This window comes from Mustela erminea, chromosome 6 (genome assembly GCF_009829155.1).
Source record: "Mustela erminea isolate mMusErm1 chromosome 6, mMusErm1.Pri, whole genome shotgun sequence".
NCBI classification, from domain to species: domain Eukaryota; kingdom Metazoa; phylum Chordata; class Mammalia; order Carnivora; family Mustelidae; genus Mustela; species Mustela erminea.
Genome location: NC_045619.1, coordinates 46,632,587 through 46,655,383, shown reverse-complemented (window position 1 = coordinate 46,655,383; position 22,797 = coordinate 46,632,587). Strand labels below are relative to the sequence as shown.

General features: G+C 40.4%; 1 protein-coding gene and 1 long non-coding RNA gene across 2 annotated transcripts in view; one reads left to right on the top strand and one right to left on the bottom strand.

Annotated features, from left to right (window-relative positions):
• PTPRB (protein tyrosine phosphatase receptor type B) overlaps positions 1 to 22,797 on the bottom strand; it is a 113,155-nt gene that overhangs the window by 88,173 nt on the left and 2,185 nt on the right. Inside the window, exon 3 of the mRNA XM_032347032.1 lies at positions 13,139 to 13,395. Coding sequence (XP_032202923.1) covers positions 13,139 to 13,395 — 257 coding nt within the window. The remainder of the gene's footprint in view (positions 1 to 13,138; positions 13,396 to 22,797) is intronic.
• Positions 435 to 20,262, top strand: LOC116593147. Its single transcript, XR_004286775.1, has 4 exons — positions 435 to 457; positions 6,847 to 6,850; positions 14,314 to 14,323; positions 20,197 to 20,262. It is a non-coding gene; the product is annotated as an uncharacterized LOC116593147 (long non-coding RNA).

The window sequence follows — 22,797 nt, the reverse complement described above, 5'->3', positions numbered from 1 at the left end:
TTTTCTATTACATATATTTAGAACAAAGTTTATATTTTTAACTTCTCAATAAAAATAAAATGTGGATGCTAAAGGAAAAAGGATCAACATGCAACAGACTTAATAAATATTAGATGACAGGTCAATTCTGATGCTTTTTTCTTCAAGGAAGTACTTTTGTCACAAGACTCTCATGTGTGTTTCCCCAGATATTGTTAAAAGGAAGAAAGTCTAGCAATCAGAGAATGTGTTCACTAAAAAGGACTGTAAGATGATGAATCCTTTCTTAAGTTTTGTTTTGTTTTTAAAGATTTTATTTATTTATTAGAGATCACAAGGAGGCAGAGAGACAGGCAGAGAGAAAGGAGGAAGCAGGCTCCCTGCTGAGCAGAGACCCCCCAATGTGGGCCTTAATTCCAGGACCCTGAGATCATGACCTGAGCTGAAGGCAGAGACTTTAACCCACTGAGCCACCCAGGTGCCCATCCCTTCTTAAATTTTAATTCAAATTGGCTTAATACTGAATTAGGACAGAAATGAATACATTTTAACTAGCAGGTGTCTTGCATTTAAAAAGAGGTGCCTTGGGGCGCCTGGGTGGCTCTGTGGGTTAAGCCTCTGCCTTTGGCTCAGGTCATGATCCCAGGGTTCTGGGATGGAGCCCCACATCAGGCTCTCTGCTCACCAGGGAGCCTGCTTCCCCTCCTCTCTCTCTGCCTGCTGCTCTGCCTACTTGTGATCTCTGTCAGTCAAATAAATAAATCTTTAAAAAAAAAAAAAAAAGAGGTGCCTTAAAATTTAAGGGGAGGTAATTTTGATAAGTAGCTTTTTCTTTCTTTCTTTTATTTTTATTTTTTTTAAAGGACCATGACTATACTCTTTTGTGTTCACCATTTTGGGGAAACTTATATTTCAAGGACTTTCTCTAGCCTTCTAGGTCATTAACTTCTTGGTCATAGGTCTCCAGGAAAATGGAAATAATATATGCTTGGGAGGGGTGGGTAGGAGTTGTAAGGATTAAATGACAAGGTCGGTGTTGTGTAAAGCATGGTCCTTGGCTAAAGGGTGCAACACATGTTAGATACGACGATTATTAGTGGTAATCATACTATATGAATACAAATAAATCATGGATGGCTAGCATGCCGTAATGCTAGAGCATGAAGTCCGTGGATGAGAATGCTTTTCTGAGAACAATTGAATGATAATAAATTAGCATGGCTTTCTATCTAGTACCCAAAAGGAAATCTGCAGTAGATGAGCACAAAAGACATCCAAGGGCTGCTCTAGCTGGTGGCCATGCCCAGGTTTTTTTAAGTCCTGGAAGTGGGGGAGGGGAGCCGGATAGGCCTCTAGCACTAGGCTCTACCATCTCTCTCAGCAGACGCATCTCCAAGGCTTCCTGGTATTTCTTTCTACACCAGCTTTTCATCCTCTTCCTTCCCCTAGGTGGTGGTGGTTACTGGTTTCTTTTTTTTTAATCTAGAGGAAAAGGGCCTCGCATAGTGTTTGTCATAGCTTTGTCACCATACACAGATGAATGTCTTAAAACTAGGTGTGACCATAAACAAATCACCTTTTCAACCTCAGCTGCTTCTGCTTCTGGGGCTTAGTCCCCACCACCCCACCCCCAGAAACCATCTGGTCTCAAACAGCCGGTGGAGTCTAGGTGTCAGGGCACCCTGGGGCTATGTGGGCGTGGCCGCTTCACATTCCAGTTTCAGGAACTAGCTCCGGCTTTCCACTGAAGTCCAAACCCTACCGCAGCAGACAGACAAATGGTGGCTAACACTGGCTCTCCGGGAAAGGAGAACAAAAACAAACAAATGATCACCTATTTCCTCTGCCTTCGAAAGTGATGATTGGAGGGTGGAGTCTCTGTCCTCTTTTTTTTTTTTTTTTTCTGGGTATCACTGTTGCTAGTGCATTACTTCCCAGGATTCTCTGAAGGTCACAAACACAGGGCTCAGTTTCTGATCAGCACCCTTGCCTTTTCTGGATTTTATAGTGTGACCTTAACATTGTTTTGAGAAGACTAGAGTACGTGGCTAATGTTAAGAACAACAGATTTTACATTTTTAAAAATCTGGGCTTTGATTTTTCTTAACCAAATCAAGAGATAGAGACTTGTTGGGTCCACATTCTTGCCTGCTTCTTCCTTACAGCTCCCCCACCCCACAGCACCCCCTTCTCTGCTGGAGGAGCGAGGCAGAGCATCCTGTAGTCCCCTAGATGTTGGGGCTGATGGTGATCAAAGAGGAAGATCAAAGGTTCTTATCATGTGTTTCAATAATGTAATGATACCACTATCGCCTAGATTATAAGCCTCGTGAAGGAAAGAGCCCGTGTATCTTCATTATCTAACCCACACCCCCAGGTTGTGGAGACTCAGTGTCTACTTTCTATTGACAGAGGAAACATCCATAGCCCCACCACTAAACAAGGGCATGACTAAATGTTTGTAAATCTGAAACACAATGTCATTCTTCAGCTCTCCAATGCAGACCCGGTACCCTTAGCATCACAGAATCCAAGAATACCTAATACTTAAGCCTTGGGATAAACTAGTGACCAGTCAGCCCCTAAACCAAATAGTCAGACCCTGTCTACTCCGTCAAAGAGCTAATGCTTCTCCAATGATCAGGAGGTCACTTAATTCAGACCGCTAAGGTCAACACTCCTAGCAAAGTCCAATCTTTCAGTATTGTCTCCACAGCTGTGCTGTTCTGGACCACAAGAACAGCAATAGAGCAAACACAAAAACTAACAGATGCACAGACGAAGGGCAAGCACCTGGCAAAGCTCTACCTACGGGCTATACTTCCTGGCCAACATCTGTTAGAAATCCAAAACAGAAGAGATTCAAAGAAAAAGAGGTACCTTCCATGTAGTTCCCAAACAGAAGTTTACCTGGTTGGGATCTCATTTGGATCTAGCAATGGGAGTTAATGTGTTGTTGTTGTTTTTTTTTTTTTAATAGATTTTATTTTATTTTACTTTAAACAACTTTATTTATTTATTTATCAGAGAAAGAACACAAGCAGGGGGAGAGGCAGGTAGAGGGAGAAGTGGGCTCCACACTGAGCAAGGAGACCTATGTGGGGTTCAATCCCAGGACCCTGGGATCATGAGCTGAGTTGAAGGCAGATGCTTAACCATCTGAGCCACCCAGGCATCCGGAGCTGGGAGTTTTCTGTTGCCAGCTCCCCCAAAGTATGGGAAGAGTAGAAAGGATTTTTACTTTAAAGACACAGCACTGGAATTCATAGCACTTCCCCTTTCAGTTGTTATTGTGTGTGTGGAATACGCGGCTGCAGTCGCTAGGCAGATGGGCGAAGTTCCAGAGATTTAAAGCACTTGTCTCTTGCAGAGCTCTTTAGCTTATCTTCAGACTTACCAGCTGGCTCCTCCGCCAGCTCTGACTCTTGGCTTTACTGTTCTTTCTTGCAAACTCATCATCATTTTTTTCACGGTGTTTGCTTTCCTCGTCCTCTGCCCCGCATCTTCTTGCCCTTTTGTCCTTGAACAAGACAGACAGGTCTCGGTCGGAGCCGCTGGTCTATGCCTAACACAGGAGCATCCCTTTAAAAGCCCATTAAGCAAACTACTCTTTTTATTTTTCAAATTTTTTATTTTTTCAAACTTACACATTGTAAGAGTTGTACAGAATGCTTCTATATGCCCTTACCCAGACCCACTAATTCTGTTGTTGTTGTTTTAACATTTCCCCACATTCATTTTCTCCTTCTCTCCTTCTCTCCATATATACTGCTTTTACCTGAACTAAACATTTAGAGTTGGTCGCATATATTCTGAGTTAAGCGTGTCATCTCATGAAGTTATCAAATTCATGAAATTCCCAATTGTTAAAATACCTTAATCCACAATCCATGTTTCAATTTTGTTATTTGTCTCAATAATGTCCTTTTCAGTGTTTGGGGTTTTTTTTGTTGTTGTTGTTTGTTTTTGTTTTTTGTGTTTTTTTTTTTTCTCTCCCCAGTAAGGATCCAGCTTAGGGTCCTATATTGCATTTCATTGTCAAGTATCTTAATCTTCTTTAATCTGGATTAAATTCCAATTCCAATTCCTCAGCGTTTTGAAATGATGCTTGCGACATTGGCCTTTTTGAAGGATATGGGTCAGTTATTTCTATAGAATTGTCCTTTGTTTGCATTTATCGGATATTTCCTTGCAATTCAATTCAGATTATACCTCTCCAGCAGGACTTCTCCCCTTCTCTTGCGTTGCTCATTCCAACAAGCTGATTATTCAGTTATTCTCCAAGGGATTGCAGAACTAATCGCGTATTACAATCAAGGGGTAGATTTTGACACCCTAGGTGCTGAGGTCCTGTGTTAGTAAATGCTGATTCAGTAGGACTGAGGCTGAATTTTAGAATCTGTATCTTTAAAACTCTTCCCAGGTGATTCTGATGTATGCAAGGCCAGGGCCAAGGGCCACAAACTTTCTAGGTCAATTAGCGCATCCCCCTTTCTCCTTTGATATCATTTTCCCCTTTCTTTGCTATTTTCCCCAGCTGCATCTAGTAGCCCTTATCTACTCAGGGAAACCAAGGTGCCAGAGAAATCCTGGAGAGTTAAGGAGCACGTGTCAATGCACATGTCTGTTTCATGGTTGCATTTCTATGTACACGATTTATATTGTGACAAAATATGAACATAGTCTTCTGTGCACACAAAACAGAAAGTAATGCAGATCATAATGAAAAGAAAAGAAAAATCCTTGAGATTTTAAAGCTGGCGGGCTTTAAATTCAAGTGAATTATAGATCCTATTATACTATTGGCACATGGCAATCCCCGTTAGCTGGCAAACTAGAAAATTCTCCATCAGAATTAGGCTTGAATGATGCTAATTTATAAATTCTGGTCTTTAGGAACACATCCCTTCCATAAGATACTACTCCCTAGAATGACCTTTCTGCCCGTCAGCAGTCTCAGAATCTCCTTGTATTGTATCCTGAGCACACTAGAAAATCTAGTAAGAGTCCTTGGTCATGAGGAATGATTAGGGAATGGTTTTAGGGTTCTGTCTTTTTTTTTTTTTTTGTCTTTGTTTTGTTATTTGCTATATCTTTGCACTTCTCCCTCTGGGTAAAGGGGGAGTATTGTCCTCTCTCCAGTTTTGGCCACAGAAGAGTGGTGGCAGCGGGACACCTCCCCTCTAGACTTGAAGTAACACAATAAAGGGGGTTACCCCAGACTTGAGGGAGGCAGGAGGAGGTGGGGATTTTCTGCCTTTACCTCCTTACTTATTTGGAGTCTCACAGTGGACTGTGATCTCTTTGAAGGCCGAATGGAAGGAAGCACAGAACCGTTCAGGCCAGAACAGCACCACAATGGCTATTCATGATGGAGGAAATGTGATCCCTCTCCCAGGCCAGGGCAGGGTGGGGAGGAAGGGGGTGTGCCTTCAAACAAGATTCATGGATCTTTAGCAGAATCTGAACCAACCGGGAACATTTTTTTTTTTTTTTTTTTTTAAATCGTGTTCAACATGGTAGCCCTCTCAAGGCATTTTCGTGGGGTGATGTCAGCTTATCTGGTTCTTACAACTCGGTGAAGCAGGCAGGGTGGCAATGATGAAGCAGAAACAAGAAGCTGGTTTAACGGTTATCATGATCGGCTACTTGTCACGTGTGGCCAATGGCCCACGCACTCAATCCAATGGAAATCTTCATGTGGCATTACGAGGCAGCATACCCTTAGTTAGCCTTATTTTAAAGAAGAAGTAATTATGACTGGAGTTGAATAACTAGTAGATGCCACCCTCAGTATTTAAGCCAGGTTCCTGTGACATGGGAGCCCTAGCCCTTACCATTACATCACACCATCTCCATCATGGTCACATGGCTGAGAGGGGGCGCAGAATGGACTTCTCTTTAGAGTCCACTACTCAAACAATAGATAGGGGCGGGTTAGATTTTGAAGCTAAAGTGAAGTCCAAAGTCGACCCTCGATTCCTTTGGAGACCACTTTATACTGATTCTGCCTCCTGCCCCCCCATGGCTCAGGTCCCCCGGAGACTGACTTCCTGCTGCCTCCAGCCCTGCCCGTCTCACCCTGCCCATGGTGAATGGCTGGACTATGCAGGCACACTTCTGACACCTACATCTGGCTTCATCTGCAAGGGGGCCAGTGCACAAAGACTCAGTTTATCTTAGTGGGGGTGGGATATTGGGAGGCCTGGCTAAGAGTGGGCATGGGACTGGAATCTAGCCCATGTCCCATTACCATGTTTTGGGCATTCGTGGTGGAACTGTCTCCTTGGAAACATCCTTTTCTAATTACCACAAAGACCCTGGGGTCTAGCTGCCATTCCCTATCTGCCAGGCTCCACTTTAACCAACCCAGCTCCCATACCCTCTGGGAAGGAACAGCAGGAGGCTGTGATTAGATAAATTAATTTCTACTACTTGATTATTGAACTTTTGTAGCATCCTGACCCACCCCCTCATAACACTATTAATATACCCAAGTGCCATCAGTGGTGGGAAACTAAGGCATCTAGAACTCTATGAGGGAGATGTTACTGGTCAGGGACAAGATTTTCTAGGTCAGTGGTTCTTACACTTCGAGGGATCTGTGTGACTTGGAGGACTTGTTAAAACAGGGATTTCTGGGTCCTACACCCAGAGTTTGTGATTCAGTAGGTCTAAATTCTGGGTCTGGAGTCCATACTTTGAGAACAACTGATCTAGATATTTCCTAACTCACGTGGTAGACAGACTTCAGGTTTCACCAACTTTGTCCCTGTAAAGACACACATGGCCACATAACACTATCATCATGGTAAAGATAACAACACTGGCTAACAGTAACCACAGAGAGGTTTCCAGCACTGCTAGGCACGTGACTGCTGTTAGATGATTTAATTCATGTCCAGGGTAAGGGAAAGAGAGCAATAGAAAGAGAGAGAGGGCGAGTTAATTTTGAAGCGACCTACTGACCCAAGTCTACAACCTTCCAAAGACAGACCCCTCACATTGGCAGGTGAGGATGTGAAGAACGAGGGGAAAAGAAAAAAGTAGGAGAAAATCTGCTCCAAAAGGGTCAACTAGGACAACTTTGCAGTAGCATTACTAGTAATTGTTTCAAATTATGTCCTCATTGGTATTTGCCTTCATTAACAGGACTTCTAGGTGAGAGCATAAAGTGAGCAGGTGTGCAGGGGTGCGTGAGTGTGTGTGTGTGTGTGTGTGTGCGTGCGCGCGTGCACAACCTTCTTCTTGATCTACCATTTTCCTTCATTTGACCTTGGGCAAGTTTTCAACCTCTTTAAACTTAAGCTACAAGTCTGCAAAATAATAATAATAATTGTAACAAAAACAATAATAAATACCATGATAGATGATTTAATGGCTGTAGTTTCATTCCACCCAATACGTGTGGCCCTACACAATGCGACTTTGTAGACTTTCCCATCAAATGTGAGGTCTGTTTCCCCTACCCTCAAATCTGACCTGGCCACATTGATCCATGGAATGTGGCAGAAGTGATGTGTGATTCTAGAACCCGGGCCTCAAGAGGTTCCACCTTTGTCTTCTTGCAGAACTCCACTAAGCCATTATGTAAAGATGCTGCCATAGCCTACCAGATGCATAGAGGTTGTGGAGATGAACAGAGATGCCCTGTCCTGCAGCCAGCACTGACTGCTAGTCATGCAAGGAAGGCTATTGTGAATCTTCTAGTTCAGCTTACCCTCCAAGCTAAACGCACCGTGGGGGTAAGCTCAGGTGAGACCAGCAGAGAAACCACCCAACTAATCCACAAAATCATGAGAAATAGTAAATTGTCATTTTGTTAAACTAAGTTTTGGGATGGTTTGTTATGCAGTGATGGAAAATGGATACAAATACCCACCTCCCAGAGTAAATCAAAGTGCTTAGCATAGTTTCTGGCACACAAATCTTAGATACTATTTTTATCTCCTAGATTCTCTTCTTTGTAGATACTGCACAATATCTCTTCATGTCTCATTCCTCATAACTCAGAAAGACTGTTGATGAAAGGGAAAGACAAATACATGCCACTTTCCCAGCCCCATGTTCCAACCCTCAAGTCATCCTTTGATTGTGAATCTAGAACACTATGGTCACTGCATAAACATTAGTTAGTAGTAATGACATACATAGCATTTCAAGCATAAAGTCTTAGTATTTTAGTTCTTATTCTTCTCTAGATTTCTATTTCAGGCTAAGTGTTCTAAATTCTACCTCATGGCTACATGTGATGGGAACCAAAGGAATGACAGATAATTTAATAGTGTCACTAATTAAAATAACACGTAGGAACTACTGACTATTTCTGGATGAAGACACCATTTCAAAACATGTGTTTGAGATCTTCATCAATATGCCTTCCATTTCTGTCCATGTGAGCATGATTACAGGACCCTCATACTGTTGAAGTCTTTTCTACACTGTTAGCAGAGTGCAGGTCCTACACACAGTGATTTTGACTAACTCGTATTATGATTTTTTCTATTATTATTCTCCCATCTCCCATAACGTCAGGCAAACAGAAAGCACAAAATAAATGAGTACAAAATTGATGATTGGATTAAAGTGATAAAATACCCAAGTTTCTTTAAAATGTAAGTTTTAGGTAAGAATTGAAATCACTTTCCAACTCCATTCCACCCTCTCCCAGTTCCTTCACCTCTCCCCTTCCCACTCCTTGACTTCCTATTAGGTTACTCTATTCTCCTTTAGGGTTAGTTCAGTGATTCCTTTTGCCAGAAGATAGTGCCTGAAACTTTCACACTAGTTTGGCGCCCTGCTTTTCTATTCCATAAGAGCCTGTGTATATTCCTGTTTCCTTCAACACCACAACAGATAGTGAGTTCCTTCAGGGCAACAATTTTGTCATTTATCTTTGTGTCTCAGTGAAAGCTAGCAATAACAGCTATTATTTCCTAAATGCTTACTAAGGACCCAGTGCTATAGTAAGCATTTTAGATGCATTATCTCTCCCACTCCTTGCAAGAGGCTTCAGAGATAGAGGTTCCATTTTATAGATGAGGAAACTGAGGCTTAGAGAGTTTAAGTAATTTGCCAAGTCACTGGCTAGTAAGAGGCAGAGTCAGGGGTTTGACTTCAAAGATTGAGTCCTCAACCACTCTGTTTTGACACTAGTTAGGTCCTCAAGGAATGTTTGTTTTGAGTTGATGAACATTTTCTGAAGATATTAAATTGAACAGTCATCAATGTCTCTTCCCCTTCTCATAATTTTCTTGGGGGAAAGTTGAAGGGTGATTAAGAGATGCAATGGGGTGGGGGGGTGCCTGAGTGGCTCAGTGGATTAAAGCCACTGCCTTCGGCTCCGGTCATGATCTCAGGGTCCTGGGATCGAGCTCTGCATCGGGCTCTCTGCTCAGCGGGGAGTCTGCTTCCCCCGCTACTCCTCTGCCTGCCTCTCTGCCTACTTGTGATCTCTGTCTGTCAAATAAATAAATAAAATCTTTAAAAAAAAAAAAAAGATGAAATGGGGGGTGGGAATTAGAAAGGAGAAAAAGGAACTGGAGAACTAGCCCCTGAATGAAACACTGTGTTATTATTTATTAAACATATTAAACTCTAGATACACACAAACTTTAAAACGCTAAGACAATAAAAAAGTATGACCATTCAACGTGACCATCATACCTGGGCACTGATGGTATCTGGGTCATTTGCTACCTAAGGGGTCAACAATTCTACCCACTTCCCTACCGCTTCAATCGACTTATTTTCCCAGGACTCTATTACATTCTCCTCATTCAATGTCTCTGCACTGTGCTCTGCTCCACTCCACTCCCCACCGTTCCATTTCATTCTGCTCTCCTCCATTCCGTCCCGTTTCACCCCATTCCTCTCCTCCATTCCGTCCCGTTTCACCCCATTCCTCTCCTCCATTCCATTCCGTTTCACCCCATTCCTCTCCTCCATTCCGTCCCATTTCACCCCATCCCTCTCCTCCATTCCGTCCCGTTTCACCCCATTCCTCTCCTCCATTCCATTCCGTTTCACCCCATCCCTCCCCTCCATTCCGTCCCGTTTCACCCCATCCCTCCCCTCCATTCCGTCCCGTTTCACCCCATTCCTCTCCTCCATTCCGTCCCGTTTCACCCCATTCCTCTCCTCCATTCCGTTCCGTTTCACCCCATTCCTCTCCTCCATTCCATTCCGTTTCACCCCATTCCTCCCCTCCATTCCGTCCCGTTTCACCCCATTCCTCTCCTCCATTCCGTCCCGTTTCACCCCATCCCTCTCCTCCATTCCGTCCCGTTTCACCCCATTCCTCTCCTCCATTCCATTCCGTTTCACCCCATCCCTCCCCTCCATTCCGTCCCGTTTCACCCCATCCCTCTCCTCCATTCCGTCCCGTTTCACCCCATTCCTCTCCTCCATTCCGTTCCGTTTCACCCCACTCCTCTTCATTCCACCCCACTGCACTTCATGCCATCCCACTCTCCCTTCCATTTTGCTTCCTTCCATTCCACACTGTTCTTTCCCTTTCTACAAAAAACTTTATAATGCATCAAGCACTACGTTCAGATGCTAGAGAGGCAAAGCTGAATAAATACAGTTTCTATCTTCCCATTCAGATGTTTCCCGTCCTCACCTGATGACAGACCACTGTAACTCACAGCCCAGTTATACTAAGACAATTCAGAATCATCACAGACCAGGTGCTATCTGATAAAAGAAATAACTGACACACAGTTAAAAAGAATTTCTTTTTAACTGAATTCCAAGCAAGTAAGTTGAATAATTTTTTTCTCTCGTATGCTCTTCCAATTATTGAAATAGAGTACCTTTCCAAATTACTTTCAAAGGACAGGCATTTTACCTCCCAAGTGACTTTTCCTCTCCAAACATCTAACTACAGATATTTATAATTGACTGTTACAGAGTAGATGCTCATGCTAAATCAAACGATGATCTAGCAGAGATGCCTTGACTAAAGCATCGGAGTCATGGAAACTGCAATTTTAGAAACTGCCTTCGGAAGGAGCATAGCTTTTACATACTCACTTCCCAAGACATAGTTAAGATTTTGCCTGAGCTTCAAGGAAAAACTAGGACATGAGTCATGACTTGAGGACTACTGGATATGTAGTCATTCTGGTGCCCCATCCGGAAACTCATAAACATTGCAGTGTATTTCACTTTAGAAAAAGACTAAGAAAAAAACCCCAAAAAACTCCCTGCTCTGTATTTACCATGACCTGATCCTGTAAATCCAACTCGGGCACTGGGTCATGTGTGTCCTGTAACACGGTGCTAGGCTGACCCAAGGGCTAGTGTACCTGCACCAGAGGTCTAGAGCAGGGCACCCTTGACTCATCCCAGTAGAGCCCGACCACCTCTAGGAGCTCTCTCTGTGTTTGTTTCACAATGGCTTCATGTAAGCAAAAATGGGAAAATATTCTTGCTAAAAGGCAATCCCTGAGTCTTTAGGCATATATGTTTCTATTATAGTTTTTATTCAGTATGTTTCTTATTAGACATATTTTATATAGATATCAGTATAGTGATATATGATATATATCATATATACAATCTGTGCTTAGTTCTTTTTCTGTACTGATATATATGTATATCATATACACTACATACTTAAAATAGACAATTTTGTGTGTATTAGTTGTGAAAAAATTATATATATATATATATTTTTTTTTTCAGATGTAAGTGAATACTCTTACAAACTGATGTTAGAAAATGACATTTTGGGGGAAAAAATGACATTTTGGCTGAGACACATTCAGCCTAAACAAGAAGGTGCTCCAACAAAAAGCATCCAGTTTCAAAGTAAGTGGCAAATCTCACTGACATCCATGGCTAGAAGGGCTCAGGAGCTGGAGGTTTAAGGAGAGTACTGTGCTGATTCATGATGGCAATCCCAAGTACTAGCTTCCTGCTCTCATTTCCTCCCCACTTTCCAAACCCAGACAGGTCTGAAACCATAATGATCAAACTAGGAGAGGTGGCCAAAAAGCTAGGTAGGAAGTGGGAGATTTTGGTCAAGTTCCCTTTCCCGACTTCAAGTCCAAAGGGATGGGGTGATGGGAGAGGAAAGGCTAACATTTAAATTGAATTCAGAGTTTGGGTTACTTCCTGAAATAAATATGTTTGTTCATGGATTGAGAGTGAATGTTGGGTTTTGCAGTGATATAAGGAGGATCCAGAAAAGTTGTGAGGCCTTCCTAAATTCTACTCAGAGGCAAGGAAAGCACCACTTTTTAGGGAAGATTTATAGTAAAGGAAAAGTGGAGATAAAAACAAAGTTCCACAAGTCCCTCAATGTAGGTCATGTTTGCTTTGTGATTAATGATGTATGTGCTTAGTCGCCAGGAATCATACAATAGCAAGTTCTGCACAAGGCAAAAGAAAACACCTAAAATGTGTGTTAAGTCTTATGCATAGTGTTGGACTTCTACTTTCTTTCAATTATTTGGTTTCGCAGAGAATGGCTAAACACTGCCAAATGAAACAACATTTTTTATTTGCCTTTGCAAATTACACTTTTGGAATTATACTATTATTGCCCCTAACGGTGGCCTAGAACCCTAAGTGGTAAGCAGAACTGAAGGGATGAACATTTCAAACTGAAATACTACTTGAGCAGACTCTACCACCGCATGATCACTGCCCCCCAGCCATTGGACCCATCTGTCCTTTTGTGGCTGCTGAGGTGGAATTGCTATGTGACTTAGCGTATTTGATCATAGTCACAAATCAGTCATAGATTCCTGAAACTTCCATTGCTTTGTGATTCTTTCCACTCCCTTATGAGCATAAAAGATTGTGACACAGACGCAAGGGAATCTGCAAGGTACTGATCTCAATTTCTACTCCCTGTTTGTAGGTTATGCCCAAGACTGTGAACCCTGACTTTGGTTCAGCAATGTGGCCAACCTACAGGAGTGCGGTTTTGACATCTCAGCCTAATTATCTTTACCCTATGAGCATTTAGTTCTATCTCAAAGATTTTTTTCATCACCTTAAATGCATTCATGCATCATTAGCAGCTAGGACACGGAGGACCTAACCACCCACTTGAGCAGTGGCATTGTCAGCCGAGCAAATCTTTTCAAGCAATGGACTTTCTGAGACTCTTCCAAGTCACCCTCCACACCCATTCTCCCCTTACCTGTTCTGTGGTGCTGGAGAAGGGCTGAGTAGTCCAGGGAACCCAAGGTGTCTCTGTAATTCCGGTCAGCTGCAGATTGGGGTGTTGCCTCTGTCTGCTGTTGTGGCTGGAGAGTTCTGTTGCACTTCTGGTGAAGGCCTCTGTGGTGTTCCTAATAAGGTGTTCCAGGCTATATGGAACTGCATTTAAAGTAGTGGGGATTTGGGGTGGGGCCGTGTTTCTAGTGCTCCTTACTGAAACTTCTGCTCCCAGGCCAGCTGAGGTAAAGAAAGGACAGTTGCTAAAATTAGCTTCATGTTTTGTGGGTTCTTCACCTAAAAGCAATTTGACTTTAGAAAAAGGAGACATCTCTCATAACAGGGATGTGGATGCACTTCAGTTACATGAAAAATCAAAGGTCTGGGTTATATGAAAAATCAAAGGTCTGGGAGTATGACGATGCTCATTTGCCCTGTTCAGTCTACCCATCCTTTATCCGTCTATTGATATCCTAGGGTCAGGGCAGATGTGGAGACTGCTACCAGAAATCCCCAGCGGTGTGTAGAAGAGAGAATTAAACGTACTCTATGAGCATTGAGGGAGTCATGAAATTGGCTTCTGGGGGGTCCATGAATCTTGAGAAACTTCCTGCCAGGTCCTGAATATATGTCCATGTATACTTTTCTGCTGTGGGGAACTTTCATTCAACTTCTCAAAGGGGTCATTAAACAAAATACCAGGTTGAGAATCCCAGCTAACAACTTACCTAACGTCGCCATGAAGACTGATGACTCCCAGGAAAATAATGACTTTCTTTTACCACAGTGTAAACTGTTTCTAAACCTAACTGTGTGAGTACCAGATCCTGGGACAGTTGTAGTTTCCAAGCTCCCTGTCTTCTGGAAGGACGGTCAGTTGATTCAAAACTTATGAGCTAGTGGGATTAATTTTTAGCTCTACTTTGCAAGACCGAATTGTCCATACTTAAAGATAATTCATTTATGAATTAGCTTCACCTAGCCGTAGTTTTAAAATGTGCTCTCTATCTGCTGGGACTCTCGCTAATATGAACTCTCATTCAGTAAACGTTGTCCCAGCCAGCATGCCTCACAAGACCCCGGGAGATACCAGTGCTGGCCCTGATGGTCTCTGGACCACGCTTTGTGTAACCTAGAGAAAAATTGTGTAATATGAAGCCCTGGAAAGGTCTGTAAATTATGGGCTGAGATGGCATGTTTAGATACGCCCATCAACTCCATTAGGTGTCATAGCTTCCTGGGATATAAAATCTTGCCCACTTAGATAACTATAACTGAAAAGTTTCTGGTTTACAGACTGACGGAAAAAAGATTTTTCACTGCTCCTCTAGTGGTTCATTCAACTATTTCTTCTCTTTTCTTTCTTTCTTTTTTTTTTTTTTTAAAGATTTATTTATTTAGGGAAGCTTGGGTGGCTCAGTGGGTTAAGCCTCTGCCTTCGGCTCAGGTCATGATCTCAGGATCCTGGGATCGAGTCCCGCATGGGGGGGGGGGTCTCTGCTCAGCAGGGAGCCTGCTTCCCTCTCACTCTCTCTGCCTGCCTCTCTGCCTACTTGTGATCTCTCTCTCTCTCTCTCTCTGTCAAATAAATAAATAAATAAATAAAATCTTAAAAAAAAAAGATTTATTTATTTAGAGAGAAAGTGCGAGAGCATGGGGAAGAGGCAGAGAGAGAATGGGAGAGAGAGAAACTCAAGAAGACCCCACCCTGAGCACAGAGCTGACCCGGGCTCCATCTCACGACCCTAAGATCACGAAACCAAGAGTCAGATGTGTAATTGACTGTGCCACCCAGGCGCCCCACAACAATTTCATAAGGAACTACTATGTGCTGTGAAAGTCCCCTGAAGCAGCTATTAAAGTTTTCCTATCCCTTGTTCTGGTCCACTTTATTGAGCCCTCTTTTGAATCTCATTTATTTCCATTCTGATTTCAATTGACATAATTTATATGATGATGTAGAGGGGGATAAGGCACGAAAAAGAGGATGAAAAGAGAAAAAGTATTTTAAAACTTTAGGAAGATGTAAACACCAACAGTTCTCTTAAAGGTTAGTGAAATAATCATGACTATCAAGCACCCTTTTCTTGAGATGGGAAAGGTGATGTAAACCCTGTACGTGGGGTTGCCTGATTTAGCAAATAAAAATACATGATGTCCAGTTAAATTGGAGTTTGAGATAAAGAACTCATAATTCAGAATAGTTAGTGTATCTCAAATGTACAATATTATAAAGGTTATATTACATATGGCATATTGGGAATATATATATACTAAAGAATTGTCGTATCTGAAATTCAAATGTGATCGAAGGTTCTGTGCTATATCTGACAATCCTACCTGTACATCTACTAGACCTAGACTTTTGATAGATTTTTGGACATTCCCACTATTTTCTGTATTTTTCCTTCTGAATCTTGTGCTGCTCCCACTGTTATTGTGCCCATGTCACTGCTCTGAACACAGACCAGATTTATTTATCCCTAGGCTGTTTTTTTACATGACAAACCACTTGTTCTATTAGCAATATTCCTTTATGATAAACTCTAAGAAGCAATCTTAATTTTGCAGTTTTATTTGAATTAGGTGTTAGAATGTTCCTTCAACAGACATTTGCCTGCCATTGGCATGTAGAAATTTCTGTATGTAGCAATTAGTATTTTGGTTATTTTGGGCTTTGGCCAATGCTGATCCTCTGAGTTGACTACCACTTACAACAATTTTAGCTTTCAGACTCTCAAAAATAAATAAATAAATAAAAATTTAATGATGGGTTAGGACAAAAACAAGCTTCCAAATACATATCATGTAATTATGTGTCTTAGCATGTCAACCTATGCTTGCTCTTCTTCTTCACTAAGGAGCACTTGGTAAGTTCTTATCCTAAGAACCTTTTTTATTAGTCAACTTACATGACTAATTCAATAGATGAAACAGGACTCTCCCAAAATTAGATAAGTGATCAAAACACTCTTGCAATTTCTTCTCTGAATAACATAGCTTCTTACCATTGCATCTTTGGAACATATTTTGGAAAAATTTTCAGTCTTCTGTAATTGTCTTTAATTAACCTTCTAAATATATTTTAAAACATTCCAAATTAAACAAGTCCATTTTCCATTTCAGGCCACTACCTTTTTTCCAAAGAAAGAACCTACAGAATATCCAAGGCCTGTACCCCCTCATTTTGTGACTGTGTTTTTAACTTGTGCTATTTAAGAAGCAGGAAAGAAACTTTAGTCTTAACATTCAATTTCCAAATTCTGTGCATTTTAAAGCAGTGGTCTGCAAGCTCTGGTAGGCATCAGAATCCCCTTTGGAGCTTCTTAGAATATTGAAGCCTTGGGGCGCCTGGGTGGCTCAGTGGGTTAAAGCCTCTGCCTTTGGCTCAGGTCGTGATCCCAGGGTCCTGGGATAGAGCCCCACATCGGGCCTTCTGCTCCACGGGGAGCCTGCTTCCTCCTCTCTCTCTGCCTACTTGTGATCTCTATCTGTAAATAAATAAATAAGTAAAGTCTTAAAAAAAAAAAAAAGAATATTGAAGCCTTGGCCTTTCAGTAGATTTGGTGTGGGATCCAGCATCTACATGTCTAAGTTTCTCAGTGATTGTAATATATCTCTAACTATAAGGTTTTATCTATATACATGATATGAGCCAAACTGAATTCTATTCATTCTTTACATGGGTAATGAAGGGTTTTAAAGTAAATGGGAGGAGAGAAAATCCATTACAGAAATATATAAGGCAACCAAAATACATTAATCTTTTCATCTCCTGAACTCTGTTGAAATGGGTGATATGAAATTATATGAAAAATAGTAGATCCTTGGATATTTTGGTATCTACAAAGTCTTCTGATGTTCTTTAAAAAGATATATACATTTTACAGTTCATGAAAGAGCAAGATGTGTTTTGACACACTCAAGGAAAAGTTCTTACACAATGGAACAATATGTTGAAGCTATTTTTAAAAAGCTTTATTGTACCATTGCTACCACATTGTTTCCACATTATACATAACTCCTCTTAGAGCACAATTCAAGATAAGGGACACCATCCCGGGTTTGATTTAAAAGATTTTAGCATGGAACTTGTAAATAGCTCATCTATAAGATGACTTGCAATGACTGTACCATATCAGCACCATATTTTGAAAATATATTTTTGAAAAGAAATACATATTTTAGTTTATTAGTTAGTCTATGAATTAGCTCAGATATGATTCATGATAGAAATGTCATTTTTGTATAATGATAATAAAAATACACGATTTGTCAGTTCCCCTCCCTTGAATGACACAAATAACTTTCAGGCATGTTGAAAACCGAATAACTTGAACAGAACTCATTTTGGAGATAGAAAATTTTGACTATATTGGGACTAGCTTTTCTGTAGGAAGATGCCAAATATAATATGCCTTTTAAAAGCAGGGAAATAATGTGGAAAAGATGTAAGAAGTGAAACAGAAGATGCATTAGAAAAAAGATGATTTACGTATATATATATAATACATTAACTATATTAAACAAGATTGGGCTAGAATAAATATGAAGTGAAATCTATGTGAATTATAAGAGTCTAGATAGTTTATAGAAGTGTTAAAAAGAATAACATTTCAGAAAATGCCTTCAGTTTGTACATAAAACAAACATGGTACATATTTAAAATTTGAGAAAGTAAACCAGAAGGTGAAAATTTTGTGAAAAGAGACACCAAAGATGGAGAATTTGCAAACAGTGGGAGACAGCAAACAAATCAGAAGTCACTAGAATTTCATTGACTTAGAAAATCACTTTTTTTTTATTAAAGATTTTATTTATTTATTTATTTGAGAGAGAGACAGTGAGAGAGAGCATGAGCAAGGAGAAGGTCAGAGGGAGAAGCAGACTCCCCATTGACTTAGAATATTCAAAAAATATTTTACAGACTTAAAAAAGATCCAAGATTAGAAATAAAGTAAAATTACAAATGGAAGTTAACAAAGCATAGAAGGACATCAAAACAGAGCACAGTAAAAACTTTAAATTAAAAAAATAAATGAAAAACTGATTAAACAATACTTTTTAAAGGCCAATTACTACTCAGCTACTATACTATGAGTTGCACTAGGAAGATGCGCCTGGTGTATCCTGATGTCCCATGTTTTCTTTTGGGACATGCCTGTCTATTAGATGGTGGGTAGAAGGAAATTAGGCTGGCTGGAAGAGGAAGAATGGCTTTTAAATTCATCACTACCAGGCTGTGGCAGAGGGATGTTGAAGCAGGTGCTACTTTACCAGGGTCAACAAAAAGGGAGATGGAGAGTGCATGAATAACTTGGTGTGCCCATGGCTTATTTGTCCATCAGGCAAAATAGGCACAGTGCCTAGGGCCCATGATATTATAGGGGCTACAAAATCCTTTAAATTCTTGAAAATTAAAAAAAAAAAAAAAAAGAACTTTCAGAGTCAAAGAAAATGTTTGCTTAAGATTTTTTTTTCATACAATAGGAAAAAATGAGGATTTGGAGGCCCATGAAAATCGACTGAATTATTTAATTCATTAATTTATTTTAATGGTGGGAGGGGCCCACAAAGACATAAGAGCCCAGGGCTCATGAAAGTCAGATGTAGCCATGGGTGTGCCCTGATGAATTCATGACATGGTGTAGGGTGAAAATAGTTGGGGTGGGCGGGGGAGGTGCAGGAGTCCGGGGGCTCTGGAAGCTGTGCTGGATATTTTTCAATTATCACATAAATCATGTATCAGTAATCAATGATCATACGATTTTCAATGTCACATAAATCAATGGTCGATTACAAGGCCCATGTTTTTATAATCATGCAAGGAGAAAACAAAGCCTAACATGGTCATGATAGCCAGTTTGGTCAAAGTAGGGTCTATATGCACAAAAGACACTGTGTTTGGTTTTGTTTTTCCCCTTACACCCTCTATATTTACAAGCATTCCCACCAATCACTAAAGGAAACAGCTTCTATTAAAACTCTTTCTCCCAAGAGTATATATGATTGCTTCCCTATTATAGTGCTTATGGGTTTTATTCCCTCACCCACATAACTATAATTAAACAATTACTTTAATCAGCAGTTAGAGCAAGTCTGGCAGCAAAACGGTTTACTTCAGCAGCGAAATCTCTTCAAGTGATTTCACTAGCTCAGTCATGTTAGGGACCTTTGAAACTATGTCTGCAAAAATTTTCCTGCCCTTAGGTAAGTGTAAGATTTGAACGAGTGGACCTATAGTAAGTGCTAAGTAAGGGCTGGCTGGTTAGCCGACATCCTACATACAATACATACAATGTCTCTCTCCATATAGTACAAAACACCCGAGTGGAATTAACTATTTTATTTATTTATTTTTAAAGATTTATTTATTTTTTTGAAAGAGAGAGTGAGACCAGGGGGAAGGGCAGAGGTAGAACGAGACAAGCAGACTCCCCTTGAGCACGGAGCTCAACTTGGGGCTGGATCTCAGGACCCTGAGATTATGACATGAGCCGAAATCAAGAGTCTGACGCTTAGCCACCTAAGCCACCCCGGTGCCCCGAAAATAACTCTTTTAGAAAGCCACCTAACTGGTTATAAGCAGGGAAACTTGGCATCCTTTGGAAAAAGTATCCAAGTGATGGCTGGAATTTTGCATCCTTCATCTAGAAGATGTTGCTATGCTTAATTTGTCAAGTAGAGATTTGGACCTCAGAATGCATTTTTATTCCTAAAGTAACTATCTTTTTAAAAATTTAAATGTGTCTATAAAATTGCAATATTATTGAATAGAACAGATTTTTTTCCTTATTCTTTTTGCATGATTGATAACTGGTTTGTGTTAGTTTACAGAAGAAGACTCTGAAATTATATACTAGGGATTTCTTTTTTTTTTTTTTAAGATTTTATTTATTTATTTGACAGACAGAGATCACAAGTAGACAGAAAGAGAGGAGGAAGCAGGCTCCCTGCTGAGCAGACAGCCCAATGCGGGGCTGGATCTCAGGACCCTGGGGTCATGACCTGAGCTGAAGGCAGAGACTTTAATCCACTGAGCCACCCAGGCACCCATGAAATTATATACTAGGGATTTCTAAAAATTATGCTCTTAGTATAGCGATTCCAAGGATGTAGCTATACAAGTTAACACAGATACATCTGAGGAAAAATTGAAAAAGTCTGTCAGTCACCTTTTTGTTTTATTGACGCATGGCTAAAGGTAAAGTTGTTTCCAAAGAGCTGGATATCTGGCACATGATTGACAAAAGAATATAGGGAGAGAATGCATTTTTTTTTCAATTTTTAGCCAGCATGTTGGAGATGTTTTTATTATTGCTATTATGACTCAGAATAATAACTATAAGGGTCTAATTTTATAAATTGAGTATAAAATGTTGATTTTCCTTTTCCTTTTTTTCAAGATTTTATTTATTTATTTGAAATAAAGAGAGAGAAAGAGAGAGACAGCTCTGGCAGGGGAGGGGTTGGAGGGAGAGGGAGAAGCAGCCTCCCCACTGAGCAGGGAGCCCAACAACAACAAAATTATGCTACCAGATTATCATATTTCGTTATCAAAGCTTTTAAAAAGGACATTTGGAGTCATCCATTGCAAAAATCTGAGTGTCATTTAATTTTTCACAATGGGTTCTCTGGCAAATCAATGAGCTTTCATGCTATGGATCAACTAATACCATTCTGTATCTTTAATCAACGGTAAGTTTGGCATAGACCAGAAAAACATCTGTTAGCTCATAATAGTGTTAAAACCAACTAAAAAATACACATGTATTCAAGTGTAAGGTTTTTTTGGTATCGTAATTGTGCAAATTTTCATTCTGCTTTTTTCTAGAAGTACATTTTTCTTCCAGCCAACATGATTGGGCATGTTTTGGATACAGTTTTGGATACGTTCAGAGGCTAACTGTAAATGGTCTATTTCATCCACTTACTTTTGAAGTAAAGTCCATCATTGGACATGTTGTGCAGGAAGGTCAAAGGAAATCATTTTTCCCCTTTAATTATCTTCTATCTTGAAGAACTCTTCGCTGATCAATGTCTACTTTTTTAAAAGTTCCAATGAAACTTTCTTCTAAATAAGGTTCTATTGCTGCGGAAGAGTCTTACTTCTTGTGTTTAATGATACAACAAGAATATTTATAATGTTTCTGTATTGTTTAGGACAGTCACTGGTCACTCAGTGAACTATAGGAAAAGAAATGTACAAACTGATGTCATGTGCTGTATATTCTCTGATAAATTTGAATTTTCTAACTGACTTTATCATTTTTACCTTATTCTCTTAGTTAGAAGTTTTATAAGCTCAGGACTATACAGTCAACTTCTATTGTAGAAGAGTCACTGCATTCATCTAGCATGCAATTAAGTACGTATTTCATTTATGAAATGAACGAGAGACAGAAAACCATCCAAGGATCAGCATGGTGAAAAGACTCATATAAGCCCCCAAAATAAACATGTCATAAAAAAAAGATATAAAAAATACAGTGAATGTTGATCCCCAAATGGGGTTATGGATCAAAATTATCTTAGTAACTTTAAAAAAAAAAATCAAGTATTAGCCCAAATTTCTTAAAACTGAATCTTGAAGGTGGTAGGAAAGAAGAAATGATGGCGATGGGTTCCTTCCCTGCCCCAGGTGATTCTTATGTAGTCAACTGGGCAAAATTCTGTGGTTAAGCATTTGGAAAACACTGTATGATGGAATATATATGGGACAAGGAATTAAGAAATTTAGGTTCTAATCAGACCTCTGCCAACAATTAAGCTGGGATAATTCACTTGACCTTGGTAAATTTCTGTCTCCTCAATGATGGGCTTCATTTCTAGATAATATCTTCAGTGATTTGTAAGGTCTGCTTGTACCTAATATATAATGATTCTATTAGTTTTATCTTTCATGACTTCCTAAAGCAAATCTCTACTACAGGAGTAAATAAGCAATAAAATGATTAAGTAAAACAGAAAATTAAGGGTCACCTGGGTGGCTCAGTCAGTGAAGTGTCAGACTCTTGACTTTGGTTTAGGTCATGATCTCAGGATCCTGGGATCAGCCCTGAGTTGGGCTCCCTGTTCAGCAGAGAGTCTGCTTCTCTTTCTCCCTCTGCCCCTCCCCTTGCTTGTACACACTCTCTCTCAGATAAATAAGAAAAATTTTAAGAAAAAAGAAAATTGGGCTGTATCCACAAATAAAATCCGCAGCACAAGTCTGAACTGTGTGCTGTACCAGGAACTTCTACACATGTATGCAAGTTTTTTTTTTTTTTAAAGATTTTATTCATTTACCTGACAGACAGAGATCACAAGTGGGCAGAGAGGCAGGCAGAGGGAGAGGGGAGAAAGCAGGCTCCCCGCTGAGCAGAGAGCCTGACACGGGACTCGATCCTAGGACCCCGAGATCATGACCCAAGCTGAAGGCAGAGGCCCAACCCACTGAGCCACCCAGGCGCCCCATGTATGCAAGTTTTTACTTGTATCTGTCACCTAGATTATATCCATCAGTGGTCAACAAGTTAGAAAACCCTGTGGCTACACATCAATTCTTACCATTTCAAAAGTCTGAGACCTCTTGTACCTCTAAACATTAGTACAAGAGATTTGCAAATGTGCAATGTATTTTCCCATCTCGCCAGTCTTCTC